Genomic DNA, 13,411 nt, shown 5'->3' with positions numbered 1-13,411 from the left:
ACCCTAGTGAGAGTTTACTAACACATTTATTTTCTGGACAACAGGTGCACAAAATATCGGAATGATCGCTGGAGCGGTTTGTGGCGTGGTGGTGGGACTTTCCCTCCTTTTCCTGGTGGTGAGGCTGACAATAAGGAGGAAAGAAAAGAAGAGATATGAGGAAGAGGAGGCACCAAACGAAATCAGGTAACACCCTTTATTTAATGCCCCACCTCCCACCCTCCCTTCTTTCAGTTTCACACATCTTTTCACTACAGTTTTAAGTAATCTTGGTCTAAGTGTCTTAAAAGCACGTTCTAAAAAGCTTATAAAGTCTCCTCGAAATATCAGTGGCAAATTTCTTGACTGTGAGAATCTTTGTGAAGGCCTTCCACAAAATTAGGTAGATGAAAATGTCTTTTTTTTTTAGCCCCAGGACAAATTAGCATGAAACTCAACAAAATATTCTCTCTCACACTTGCAATTTCAGCATTTTAAAGTATTTGCATAATCCTCCCTACTACTAAATTCAACCCACTTGTCTGTTGTGGTTCTGAGAGGTTTGTAGGGAGCTTTTTTCTTTTTATTTTCTATTGCAACTTCTGTTGGGAATGCTACGAGGCACGCAGGTTCTCACAGTCTTTCTTGAGTCTTTTGAACAACTGTGCTTCTGGATTTAGCTCAGGGTAAAAAATCCCCTGAGCTGCTGTGTGCAGAGTTGAGAAGCCTCGCCCTGAGCGGGTGCACCAAGAATGCTGACGCATGTTCTTTGAACTCATCTGTTACATGCGTGTGAGGTCTGCCACTTAGCTCCCCTAAGCAGAGATTGGTCTCCAGCGAATTGAGCCTAAACTTCACAGGAAGCAAAGTGCTGGAAAAAGGTACTTCCAGGAATGAGTTTTAGTTGTTCCTGTCCTTGAAGAAACCCCTTGCCTTGTTCCATCCCTATTTCTCTCTGTAAAAGACTGCCTGTCTTCATATGACATCTGTGTACCATTAAGCATCTCTATAATCCATTCAGCAGCTGATTACTCTGCCTGATGATCAGGTTGCCAGCCTGAAGGTAGTCTCTGCTGATTTCTTCTCTTTTTTCCCCACTCTCTTTGCTTTTTAATCTTGCATGCCTTTTTATGTTTAGTTTGAGCTTCAGCCTCTTGTATTACCTTTTCACACATGACTGTTACCTCTTCTCTCTCTGGGCCCAGTTCTTGCACTTTTTTTTAACTAGAAGAACGGGTCTCAGCTAGTCTTCTCTAGATGATCTGTCATTATGAGTAAGGATTACAGAGCAGACAGTTCTATCTGAACTGTTTGCACTGACACTTGCCGTTCGTTCCACGGGCCTTAAAGCTGCACACAAAAGTGCCCATCATGCGCAGCATGTATTCTAAACCCATTTGACCAGTAGCTCTGTAGCGCAACAGGGAGTTTAGTCCACAAAGTTATGTAGCACAGAATTCAGAAAACCCTGTACCTCGCTCTGACTGCTGGACAAACAGCCCCTGGTCATTTGCAGCTTCATTGCAGCAGCAGTTCAGTCTGGTAAAATGTATAAGCGCTTCTGTTCTCATGGTATTTGAGCCCTGTCATCTGTTTGATTGCAGAGAAGATGCAGAGGCACCCAAGGCCCATCTCGTCAAGCCCAGTTCTTCTTCCTCTGGTTCCAGAAGCTCGCGCTCAGGTTCATCCTCAACTAGGTCGACAGCCAACAGTGCCTCTCGCAGCCAACGGACTTTGTCAACGGAAGCTACTCCCCACGTAACTCCTCCCCAGTACAGCCAGAGGGAAACAGAAGGAAAAGAAATTGAGCCAAAGAAAGTCGACTACACTAACCTGATGAAAATGGGAGCGACGCTGGTCATGGTGCCTGCCCAAAGCCGAGCGTTCCAGACCGTGTGACTGCTCACCAGCCGTCTGGAGACTCCTGCTGTCCAGAAACACTTCACATAACACCAGCCACGTAGGAATTGTTAGATTAGCTAGTTATCTTCCTGGTCAGCTTAATTTTAATCACTTGTGATTATTCACAACACAAGAAGCCCTCCCACTCAACTATTTCTTACATCTTCCAGCACTGAGGTTCTCGTACAGAATTTTTTTGTTTGAAGAAAGACATATTTGAGGGAAAAGGGAGCATTCTTTTTACATTATCCTTTTTGGAAATGAAACACTGAGCATTTCAAACGGCAACACCTAAGCGCTGTACAAATGAAATGAAGCCAACCCTCAGGATTTTCTAAAACGGATCAACAGAGACATAAAGACACATATTTGAGACAGGTTTTGTGGGGAAGGAAAAGTCTCTTGTACCTGTTTTGGAGAACTTTCTCAAAGATGCATTGTCTTATCTGAAGATTTTGAGGCAGACTCTCTGCTGAGGGTAGTCTGGTACTCAGCCCCAAAAGGGAACTGACAGACGCTTCACGTTTTCTGCATTCAGACTTATAATGAAATACTTCTGGAGGCTGTAACCAAAGTGGAAATTAAAGGATCACTCAAAAATGTCAAGGGATGCAGTATTAAGGCATGTGTCTGAATTAACCTCTGTGCTAAAGAGAAAGGACCCTTTCTGTGAAGGAAACAGAGGTGCTTTGATTGCCACAATAAAGTTAATGATGCATCCAGAGTGAGACGGCCAGGAGCCACTCTGCTTTTGTGGTCAGCACTGCAAAGCCGCAGTAACTCCACTGGAGAGGCATCTGTAGCAAATGAGCCTTAGTGTGATGAGAATTGGGCACTGAATCCAGAATAAAGGCAGTACCTCAGAAAGTGAGGGCCACAAATCTGCCAAAAAGCCTGGACGCAGCATTTGGAAGACATCTTTGCTATCAACAAGTTGTGTATTCACCAGTCTTGGGGTAAGCCATGCTGTAGAAGCCTTACGGAGAGCTCTTCCCAAGACTAAACGAACAGTATCCTTCAGCTGACCTTCAGGCACCCAGGTAAGACTGAAGGATAGAGTAACAGAACACACAGCAAGGAAAATACACCAGGGACAGGTAAAGAAACAGAATGCTGCTTCCATTAGAAAGTATTTGTGTGCAATGTCCCATTTACACACCAAACACTGGGCCATGGGCTATTGTTGAGGCTTAAACTTCAGTACAACTCTTGAAAAATTGCAAGAATCGTAGAAGTATTTTCTGTAACTAAATTAGCCAGAATAAACATTTCCAAGCAATAGAGAATCTTACACTTCAAGTTGAAGGCTAATAGGAAATGATGGGAGATAGGGACAGGCTTCTTCTGGAGGCAGATCTGTCATTTATATTTTCCCTGAAGGACTCTGACCACTGCTACACACACGAGCTTGTACGTTCTAGATTCCTTTCTTCCTGGACTGATGGTTTTCTATTAAAAAAATGAGGCTTTTTTTTTTTTTTTTTTTTTCATTTGAGGGAGGGAAAGTTTTCTCCAGTTTCTGGAATGAGTCTACAGGACAGGGATCAGCACAGAAGAACCACAAATCTCTAATTCTTTCACTCCAGGGACTGTCATTAATCTCCTTTTCTGACCGAGACCCAGAATTCTATCTGCTTTACTTGAGACTGAGACAATCTGATCAAAGCCAAGCCATTGTTAGGCTACTTCCTTATGGAAAATAGTCTTCCAACTTGTCCCGCACTATCTGAGAACTTCTCTTCTTAGGAGCAGTCACCCATTTTCATCACATGTACCAAAATTTCACTTGTTCTCTGTATGCCAGAGACAGCCTAGCCACCCTTGGCAGGACAAAGTACTGATCTGTCGTGCAGGGAAACGAGCCTCGAGTCACAGGTTTAAACAGAGGAGACATCTGATATCAGGTGTTTGATAAGCTTCTACTTTCGTGACAGCTCCTGGTGTTGGATACTGTGTCATTTTACCTGGACAGTTTCCCTGGATACTCCAAAGGCACGTTCCTGGATCAGCTGTGTTTTGGTGGATTTGGTAGTGGCTGTCATTGCTTGGAAGCAGCTGCACTAAGAGTCTTCGACTCCTCTGCAGTTGCTCTTTTCCTGGACCCTGAGTCAGGCTTAGGCACCCCACAGTACCCTTACAAGATACTCCAGAGCTAGGAAAGTCCCGAAGAGCATGAGCAGAACTGCTGAAGTACTTTGTGGCTTTTTCTACGGTTGCTTATTGTGCTTAATGTTACCTGTGTTGTATCTGAGGATACTTATTCTATGCATACGAAAATGGGTGTGCTTTTCTCGGTAAAGAATACATGCCTGAGCAACCAGAAGCTTATTATCACAAAATAAGGATAACAATCCAAACAGTCGAGCTGGCTACAGTCCGAGTACTAAACGCTGTAGGTTAGCTTTGAGTCACCGGCCAGACTTGCAATTAGCAAAGAGGAGGATGCTCTACCTACAGCCTAGAGGCCACTTGCTGCTGGCTAGGAGAATTTGCCCAGCCTGCTCCTGGCAGTCTCTTTCCTGGAGGCCTTCGGGAATCTGCTGCAGGACAGATCAGCCATGGCAGCCATCTCCTCATCTCCAGCTCTCCTGGAGCAGAGAAGTCATTCCTTGCCACTTGAGCTATCTGTCTGATTTCATGGGGTGAAAAGTTTATGGACCTTGGGGAAAAGAAGTTAGAAGCAATTGCTGAAGCCTGGTGTGTGTGATCATTCCCGGCTTTCCCAGCCCAGTCGGGAAGCAGGCACTACGCGTGCCCGCTGTCTGGGCATGCGCAGACTGCCCTGCACACAAACTGTGTCAGAAGAAGCACTATGGCCCTCTCCTGCCGTGGAACAAAGATGCAAAGATGTGTGGCCCCGGTTAGAAAGTGTGGGCACCATGGTGATTTAAAATCACTACGTCTGAAACACTGTGGTGCTTTTCAGACTACGCATCAGTGAACAGGCTGCCCAGGGAAGTGGTGGAGTCAGCATCCCTGGAGGCGTTCAAAAAACGTGTAGGTATGGCACTTTGGACATGGTTTAGCAGGCATGGTGGTGTTGGACTTGATGATCTTAGAGGTCTTTTCCAACCTTTACGATTCTGTGATCTCACAGGTGAATACAAAGTCATTTCTGCACTGCAGTTGCTAGCATGAAGCCCAAAGGGAAAAGTTCATTACTCAAAGGAAACACAGGAAAGAGGTAACTTCAAAGGTACTTTATTCTCAAAGGGACATTTTTTGAGCTCCAGATGATACTGTCAGGAATTGCACAAGGGAAGCAAATAAACCATAAGCCAAAATCTGTTTTGTAAAATAGTATACTTGAAGCATTTACTGTCATATACCAGTTGTTACTAGTGTGATTAAATGCATACAATGCTATGTAGCTTTCTTTTGTTTTTTTAGCAGCTAAACTAGGCTTACCTCTCTTCTACCTGCTATCAATGGTGTACTTGTACTGTGTCTGAACAACTCAGAGGAAAGCAAATATTTATTATCGATTCCTTTGAATCAATGATTTCGTAATTTTTTTTTTGGTTGGTTGTTTTATAAATAAATATGCTGCAGCTGAAGCGCTACAGCTCAACTAAACTTGTACCAATGCTCCATCTTCTGTGGTATGATGTGTCACATGCTGTCAAGCCGAATCCAAAGAGAAAAAGTACTGAGTTGAAAATGCCATTTTTAAACTAACAAGGACTATGTGCATATTTGTGTAGAAAGTGTGAGAAAGCTGGTCTTTTTTTTTTTTTCTGGGTATTTTTTCAGTGTGAAATATGTGAAACCTTCAGTGTATGGTGTTTTTCCAGTAAATGGTGTTTTGACTTCCATGCAGCTATTTCACCCCAGATATTTTGGCTGAGGATGTAGATGCTGCAAGCTAATATGGTAAATAGTGCCAGCGCAGACACAGCACAGATACACACCTCCGGTGACATCGCCCTCCCACTCCCGTATCTGCAACCTCACTTCTGAACCACCCGATGCGTTTCAGTTCATCTCCTGAACTGTGCGTGAGACGACAATGAAACCTTGAGCCACCAAGAGCTGTGTTCAGACAGTTTAGATCTTCTCTGCAGATAAACGTTTTGAACTAGCTAACAGGAATCTCCAGTCAGGGAGATGTAGGTGGAATTTAGGGTAACTAAACGTAACTGTGGTTGATTTCGCTTGCAGTGGTTCAGTCTTCTTTCCCTGGGGCTGTTTTGCGCAGAGGTCTCCCAACACCATCAATCTTCTTTACTGAAATCTGGGAGTGAAAATTGCGACATAATTACACAGCATTTAAAACAAAACGTGGTGACAACACAGTGGTCTCATAGGTGTGTCCATCTCTCTACCCCTGATTCATGAGCAAATGTTATTACTGGCTCCCCTGCTGAGTTGATGACATCCAAAATCCTGATTAGGCGATACACATTTTGAGAGGAGTTGTGCAATTGCATACTTTTGTACAGTATCAGGAATCTTGGGTTATTTTTAACCGGGATCGGTTTGTACTGACACACTCAAGGGGGAGAACACGGTGGGAAAGGGAAGAACCGTCTTGGAAATGCGTGATTTCCAAACTGCGACCAGGGCGTGCAGATGCAAGTGTCGTATAAACAACAAATGCTACTGTCGTGAATAGGAAGTGTGTCTTTGATGACCTCCACTCTCTTCCCAATTCTGTTTTAAACGCTTAAAGGAGAACCAGTGCTTGATCTCTAGCGTACTAAATTGGCTTCAAAAAATGTTCGAATCCATCATTTAAAAAAACCCCACACAGAATACTTGTCAGTGTGCAGCCTGCCGAGCTTTAATTTTTCTGATACACAGTAAATGAGCTACTTTTGTCCAGTATGTTAACAGCCTTTAATTTCTAATGTAATGAGTCATTTGGTAAACTGCCCTCCTCCCTGCACTGACTCACTGCTGTTTCAGGCTGCCTTCTTCACTTGCTATCAGTCTGCTGTGCAAAGTACAGTTGCACATTTAAATGTCACCGTTTAATTTCGAGACGCAGGTAGTGCTATTCTTAGGTCCTACTGAAATTCTGCCCATGATTTAGAAAAACGAAACAAAAAAAAAAGCAAAGGCAGTCCCTTGCTAACAGCATGGCTCCCATGAGGGCTTGCTGCACAATGCACTTGGAGCAAGACAGCACTGCGAGCATCTCCGGTGTACCCTCGGAGCTGAGCGCTCCAGCAGCCCGTCCTCTGGATAGGGTGGAGCACGCTCTGCCTGCGCGCCAGGGGTCTGAGAAGGGGTCACCGGCTCTGCGCTGCGCCGGGGGAACGGCCTCACCTTCCCTCGTGGAGGCTGCTCGGAATCGCTGCGAGAGAGGCGTTGGCACCCATCTGCCTCGGGGCACGGGCACGCACGCAGCAGGGCACCGCAGAGCGCAAGCAGCCATTCCACTGGGATAAGGCTGAAAAGAAGTACTTGTTGGTGGCCCACTCGCGATATTGGACTTCTAAGCAGCTACCACGAGTGCGTTTTTGTGGACAGTGTTAAGAAAGCACCAGAAATGCTGGCTCTCTCTCCCGGAGAGCCGGGCGCTCTTCTCTGCCTGGCTGCGGTCCGCCAACCCCGCCGTTAACTGTGTTGGACCGGCCAAGGCCGCCACAAGGCCGCCACAAGGCCGCCACCAGCCCGCCAGGAAGGCCGGGCCCTGCGGGGCGCCTCCATCTTGCCTCCCGCCCCGGCCGGCTCTCCCTTCCCGCAGCCCACCACCCTCGATGCAAATGAACCCGCCAGACCCGCGATCTGATTGGTCATCTCCACCCCGTGCGCGCGAAATATGCAAACGACGCTCCGGGCGCCGTGCTGCGATTGGCTCTCTAGCGCTCTTTCTCTGCTCCCCGCCCCCTCCTTCAGCCTACGCTCACCGGTGTCGTCACCCGCATGCGGCCGCTGGAGGGCTCTCATTGGCTCCCGCGCAGGCGAAGCTCCACCCCCCGTCCGTTGCGGAGCGGGCGGTGGGAGAGAGGAAAGTGCATGAAGGTTCCAGAATACCGGCCGGCCGGCGGGCACGCCCCCTTCCTGTCTGCGTCACGAAGGGCGCGGGTTCCGGCAGGCGCCCATTGGCCAGAGGCCTGGCGGAATACGCGAGCGGATTGGCTGGAGCGGAGAGAAGAGGCGGGCGCTTCCAGAAGGTTCTCCGGCGATATTAAAGGCGGCGGGGCGCGCGGCGAACGGTCTCATTGAGCAGCAGCCTTTGCCGAGCCGGTTCCTCTGTGCGCGTCCGGGTCTGTCCGCGCCGCTCAGGTAACAGGGCCGCCCGGCGTGGGGGGGGTGCGGGCTGTGCGCGGGGTGCCTTTGCCTGCACCGGGGCGGCGGGCCGGGCTGGGCTGGGGGCGGTGGACCGGGCTAGGGGCGGAAGGCGCTGTCGTCGCTGCGGCGGTGGGCTTTCCCCGCGCCGTGCGGCCGTTCTGCAGAGCGCTGCTGCGCCTCGCTCCCCGCAGTCCGATCCAGCGGCCGGTTTTTTCCGTTGGTGCTCCTGAAATGGCGGGGGTGGGGGGTATGGGGGAGGGCTGGAGGCGGCTTGGCGCGGCTGCCGCCGGGAGGTGCGTGCGGGAGGTAGAGCCGTGCCCGTGGGGCGGCCGCGCCGGGGTTCGCGGTCCCCGGGGAGGAGCGGGCTGGCGGGGGCGGGAGGGAGGGGGGGCGGTCGCGTCCCCTGGCGCGGCACCTAAGATGTCCGCCCGCGACCACGTGACCGGGGCGGGGCGCGGCGGGAAATGGCGGCCGCGCCGCAGCACGCGTGCGGGGCTGGCCCGGGGCTCCCTCCGCCGGGAGCTGAAGGGCCTCCCGCCTTCCCCAGACGAGATGTCGAAGGGACCAGCCGTCGGGATCGACCTTGGCACCACCTATTCCTGCGTCGGCGTGTTCCAGCATGGCAAGGTGGAGATCATCGCCAACGACCAGGGCAACCGCACCACGCCCAGCTACGTCGCCTTCACCGACACGGAGCGGCTGATCGGCGACGCCGCCAAGAACCAGGTTGCGATGAACCCCACCAATACAGTCTTCGGTAAGGGCGCGAGGCTTGCCTGCCTCCTGTACAGAGGCTTAGCGCGGTGGTGGCGGGTACTCCCTGCTTACAAGAATCACCGACTGATAGCAGGGTTAAGGCTTTTTCTTAGGAATTAAAACCTGCAGTTAATTTGAATATAACTGGACTAACTGCCTACCAGGAAAGTATGTGCCTTACAACTAAAAGCCTGCCTGCCTGCAGGGCGTTGCTGACAGTGTTAGGTAACCTTGCTCTGTGGTGGCTGCGAGGTGGTGGGGAGGTTGTGTGTATCCAAGAGGTAAAACTTGGCAGTGACTTGCAGCTGGGTTTTGACAAGGCAGTTACAATTTCAGGTTAAGTGTAGTCTTACAGGGTTTTGTGTGTAATCTTTTAGGAAGAATTTAACGTTCTTTGTTGTGAATAAATGTGTTTAATGTGGCCAACTGTTTTTCTCCAGATGCAAAACGGTTGATTGGGCGTAGATTTGATGATTCTGTTGTCCAGTCTGATATGAAGCACTGGCCTTTCACTGTAGTGAACGATGCTGGCAGACCAAAAGTCCAGGTGGAGTACAAAGGCGAGACAAAGAGTTTCTACCCAGAAGAAATCTCTTCCATGGTTTTAACCAAAATGAAGGAAATTGCAGAAGCATATCTTGGGAAGGTGAGGTTTAGGCCTTCAGTGAAATGTAATAAGTAATTGTGTATACACGAGTAGTTGACATAAACAACTGCCTTTTTGTTTGCTTTTTTGGTAGACTGTTACTAATGCTGTGGTGACTGTACCAGCCTACTTCAATGATTCTCAGCGTCAGGCAACAAAAGATGCTGGAACCATTGCAGGGCTCAATGTGCTGCGAATTATCAATGAGCCGACAGCTGCTGCGATAGCCTATGGTCTGGACAAAAAGGTAAGCTATGGAGTGACTACTGTGTCTGATGCCCAACCAGTAAACCTGCTAAACCAGTAGTAGAGAACGGAATTGCACTAGGAAAATTAATCTCTTCTTTCAGGTTGGTGCTGAAAGGAATGTGCTTATCTTTGACCTTGGCGGTGGCACCTTTGATGTGTCAATTCTGACTATTGAAGATGGCATCTTTGAGGTGAAATCCACTGCAGGTGACACTCACTTGGGTGGAGAAGACTTCGACAACCGCATGGTCAACCACTTCATAGCTGAATTCAAGCGCAAGCACAAAAAAGACATCAGTGAGAACAAGCGAGCAGTTCGTCGCCTCCGCACTGCATGCGAGCGTGCAAAGCGTACTCTGTCGTCTAGCACGCAGGCCAGTATTGAAATTGATTCTCTCTATGAGGGTATTGACTTCTACACATCCATCACCAGAGCTCGCTTTGAAGAGCTGAACGCCGACCTGTTCCGTGGCACCCTGGATCCTGTGGAAAAGGCCCTGCGGGATGCCAAACTTGACAAATCGCAGATCCATGACATCGTGCTGGTTGGTGGGTCTACTCGTATCCCAAAGATTCAGAAACTGCTGCAGGATTTCTTCAACGGGAAAGAGCTGAACAAGAGCATCAACCCTGATGAAGCTGTGGCTTACGGTGCAGGTAATGACAAGAGTTTGTATCTTCTGTGTGCTAAAACTGGGTGGTGTTCTTGGGGAAACTCAGTGCTGTCTGAGCTGAAGTCTTGGAGCAGTACTGGTGTAGGCCCTAGGTCTTCCACCTGAATCAATAAAGCTTTTCAAACCAGTGAGAAGTTTTAACTTTGTCTTGCAATGATGAATCAGGTTCCAAAGCCATTCGTAGTTTCCACCGGAAGTCTACTAATGATGGCCAAAACCTTCCTTGGATGTCTGAGCGAGCCATGGGCTTTACTGTCGTGTGCAGTGTGTATGTGGCAGGGCTCTTAACGGTTTTTCTCTTCCCCCAGCTGTGCAGGCTGCTATTCTGTCTGGAGACAAGTCTGAGAACGTGCAGGATCTGCTGCTGCTGGATGTGACTCCCCTGTCTCTTGGTATTGAAACCGCTGGAGGTGTCATGACGGTCCTGATCAAACGGAACACCACCATCCCCACCAAGCAGACTCAGACATTCACTACTTACTCTGACAACCAGCCTGGCGTGCTGATCCAGGTAGGCAGGCGGCCCTGGGGTGAGCTGATAACACAGAGTTAGTCGTCGTAAGAACCCTGTCAGCACTTCCTGGTGGTTGATACCTTAGCCCAGAGGTGTGTTCTTGCAGTTACAAGGCATGCTAGTAAATACCTGGTTGCTGTGATGAAAGTGATTCCAAAGCCATTCGTAGTTTCCACCAGAAGTCGAAAGACTGGTGTTGGTCCAAGTACCTTCCTTGGATGTCTGAGCGACCATGTCACTTCAGGATAATAAACCCCATTATGATTTAACGATGTGTGGTCAAACTTACAATTAATTTGCTGCTGCTTCTTACTAGGTGTATGAAGGAGAGCGTGCTATGACCAAGGACAACAACTTGCTGGGCAAGTTTGAGCTGACTGGTATTCCCCCTGCTCCCAGAGGTGTACCTCAGATTGAAGTAACCTTTGATATCGATGCCAATGGCATCCTGAACGTGTCTGCTGTGGATAAGAGCACTGGCAAGGAGAACAAGATCACGATCACAAATGACAAGGGTAAGATTCCATGTGTTTCTGAGGGTGGGAAGCTGCACAGCTGCTGAAGTTCAGCTTGTGGAACTCGGCATTTATCTCTTGTCAGAGCTTGGCTGTAATGTGTGCTGCTTGATTGACAACCGTGAGCCTTGGTTGTTAGCACAGAAATCCATGAGATTCTAAGGTGGCCAGTGAAGTGGTTTAAGATGGGGGTACCTCATAGCTTATGGGCCTCTTGTATGGCCTGCCTGCCCAGAAGTGTACACTTGGTAATGTGTGGGAGGCGGCAAGATGCCGCTGAAAATGACTGAAAATCATGGTCTGAAATGCTGCTGTGCTCCGCAGGCCGGCTGAGCAAGGAAGACATTGAGCGCATGGTTCAGGAAGCAGAGAAATACAAAGCGGAAGATGAGAAGCAGCGTGACAAAGTGTCTTCTAAGAACTCCTTGGAGTCTTACGCATTCAACATGAAAGCTACTGTTGAAGATGAGAAGCTCCAGGGCAAGATCTCTGACGAGGACAAGCAGAAAATCCTGGACAAATGCAATGAAATCATCAATTGGCTGGACAAGAACCAGGTATGTCGTATTCTGTGTTTGGTCAGTGTGTGCTTCCTAGTGTCTCGTTGAGCTACAAAGAAGGCTCAAGAGGATGGAGAGCTACTGGTTGCTGTGATGAAAGTGATTCCAAAGCCATTCGTAGTTTCCACCAGAAGTCGAAAGACTGGTGTTGGTCCAAGTACCTTCCTTGGATGTCTGAGCGACCACAGTGTGCCAGCATACAGCTTTCAGGTCCTCCGGACTCGGGCTGGCTAGCTGCTAACCAACCTTCAATGAGGCCCTGTTGCTCCAGGGGCTCTGTAAGTTCTAAGAGAGGAGGGAGTTCTAAATCAGGTTTTTGTCTCTTTCAGACGGCTGAGAAGGAGGAGTTTGAGCACCAGCAGAAGGAGCTGGAGAAGGTGTGCAACCCCATCATCACCAAGCTGTACCAGAGCGCAGGAGGCATGCCTGGTGGGATGCCCGGTGGGTTCCCTGGTGGGGGAGCTCCTCCGTCTGGTGGAGCTTCTTCCGGACCAACGATCGAGGAAGTGGATTAAAGCCGTGGGGAAATGCATTCCACTAGCAGTTAGTATTGGAGATTGAAGGACCCAAACCTGTAGGCACATCTGGGTGTACTTTGCCAGACTAAAACTCCATAACTGAGCTGCTGTAAAAATTAAACAAAACATTTTCTGGGCATTTTAAATACTTGAACATGTGCACAGGAGGGGAGATGAATACCATTGCACTTTACAGTACTGTAAACAAGTGGAAATGCAATTCATGTCCGAAGAAATAAAAACTATTTAATGGGCATCACACTGTTTCTGTGTTGGCATGTTTGTGCATACTGACCAGAGTAAAAAAAATAAAAACAGATAATGTACCAGCTGAGCATGATGAAACCCTAACGATTAAGGCAAGCTCCAATGGAAGCAGCTGTGGGCAATTTTGAGACAAAGAGCTTCACCTTTGGTGTCTGCCAGAGAGTGAGCTGAAGAGGCTTGTGATGTTGAGCCTTGTTTGGAGGACAAGGCTGCAGGTGCCCCTGGACCATCACCTTGAGAGGGTAGTGCAGCCTAAGCTTCACTTGTGGAGCTACAGCATCCTGAAAATGGGCTGAAAAATCAGAAAGCTTCAGCTTGCAGCTACAGCAGCTTTCACCATGTGGTTTCTTAGCCTGTCCCTCTTACTAGAGACACCATTGTCAAGCCGACAGTGGTAGATGGCCACAACATGGCAGAAGAACTGGAGTGGGGGTGGTTGGGCAGTGCAGAGTCACGAACAAAGAGAGCACCTTCCTCTGGCTATCCATAATGGTTACAGGACGCAAAATAAGCAGCAAGCCTGCCTGCTAGGAGGGAGCGACTGAAGCTGAGTGACCTTGCGCTTCTCAAGAAATCCAGTGTGTTTGGAAA

At 48.7% G+C, this 13,411-nt stretch overlaps 2 protein-coding genes, 1 long non-coding RNA gene and 3 other non-coding genes across 7 annotated transcripts in view; 5 read left to right on the top strand and 1 right to left on the bottom strand.

The window, feature by feature from the left end:
* CLMP (CXADR like cell adhesion molecule) overlaps nucleotides 1-5,087 on the top strand; it is a 44,371-nt gene extending 39,284 nt beyond the window's left edge. The window contains exons 6-7 of the mRNA XM_009942235.2: nucleotides 45-186; nucleotides 1,584-5,087. Of these exons, the coding sequence (XP_009940537.2) occupies nucleotides 45-186; nucleotides 1,584-1,878 (437 nt within the window). The 3' untranslated portion in view covers nucleotides 1,879-5,087. The remainder of the gene's footprint in view (nucleotides 1-44; nucleotides 187-1,583) is intronic.
* Nucleotides 5,067-8,000, bottom strand: LOC142364041 (uncharacterized). 2 transcript variants are annotated; one of them, XR_012766109.1, is made up of 3 exons: nucleotides 7,737-8,000; nucleotides 7,153-7,276; nucleotides 5,067-6,115 (listed from the first exon to the last, which is right to left on the bottom strand). It is a non-coding gene; the product is annotated as an uncharacterized LOC142364041 (long non-coding RNA). The 2 variants fall into 2 exon arrangements; XR_012766108.1 differs by lacking the exon at nucleotides 7,153-7,276.
* Nucleotides 8,001-8,029: 29 nt separating this feature from the next.
* On the top strand, nucleotides 8,030-12,812 carry HSPA8 (heat shock protein family A (Hsp70) member 8). Its single transcript, XM_075442307.1, has 9 exons — nucleotides 8,030-8,115; nucleotides 8,669-8,878; nucleotides 9,318-9,523; nucleotides 9,618-9,770; nucleotides 9,874-10,429; nucleotides 10,755-10,957; nucleotides 11,277-11,475; nucleotides 11,800-12,032; nucleotides 12,365-12,812. The coding sequence occupies exons 2-9, from the start codon at nucleotides 8,674-8,676 to the stop codon at nucleotides 12,548-12,550; spliced, it is 1,941 nt and encodes a 646-aa protein (XP_075298422.1). The 5' UTR covers nucleotides 8,030-8,115; nucleotides 8,669-8,673; the 3' UTR covers nucleotides 12,551-12,812.
* LOC142364095 (small nucleolar RNA SNORD14) lies at nucleotides 10,595-10,685 on the top strand. The gene has a single exon (XR_012766167.1). It is a non-coding gene; the product is annotated as a small nucleolar RNA SNORD14 (small nucleolar RNA).
* On the top strand, nucleotides 11,094-11,190 carry LOC142364097 (small nucleolar RNA SNORD14). Its single transcript, XR_012766169.1, has one exon. It is a non-coding gene; the product is annotated as a small nucleolar RNA SNORD14 (small nucleolar RNA).
* LOC142364096 (small nucleolar RNA SNORD14) lies at nucleotides 12,121-12,217 on the top strand. The gene has a single exon (XR_012766168.1). It is a non-coding gene; the product is annotated as a small nucleolar RNA SNORD14 (small nucleolar RNA).
* Nucleotides 12,813-13,411: the final 599 nt, after the last annotated feature.

The sequence above is a fragment of the Opisthocomus hoazin genome, chromosome 24, assembly GCF_030867145.1.
Source record: "Opisthocomus hoazin isolate bOpiHoa1 chromosome 24, bOpiHoa1.hap1, whole genome shotgun sequence".
Taxonomy (NCBI): Eukaryota; Metazoa; Chordata; class Aves; order Opisthocomiformes; family Opisthocomidae; genus Opisthocomus; species Opisthocomus hoazin.
The sequence above is the reverse complement of the archived record's forward strand: the minus strand, read 5'-3'. Positions and strand labels throughout refer to the sequence as shown.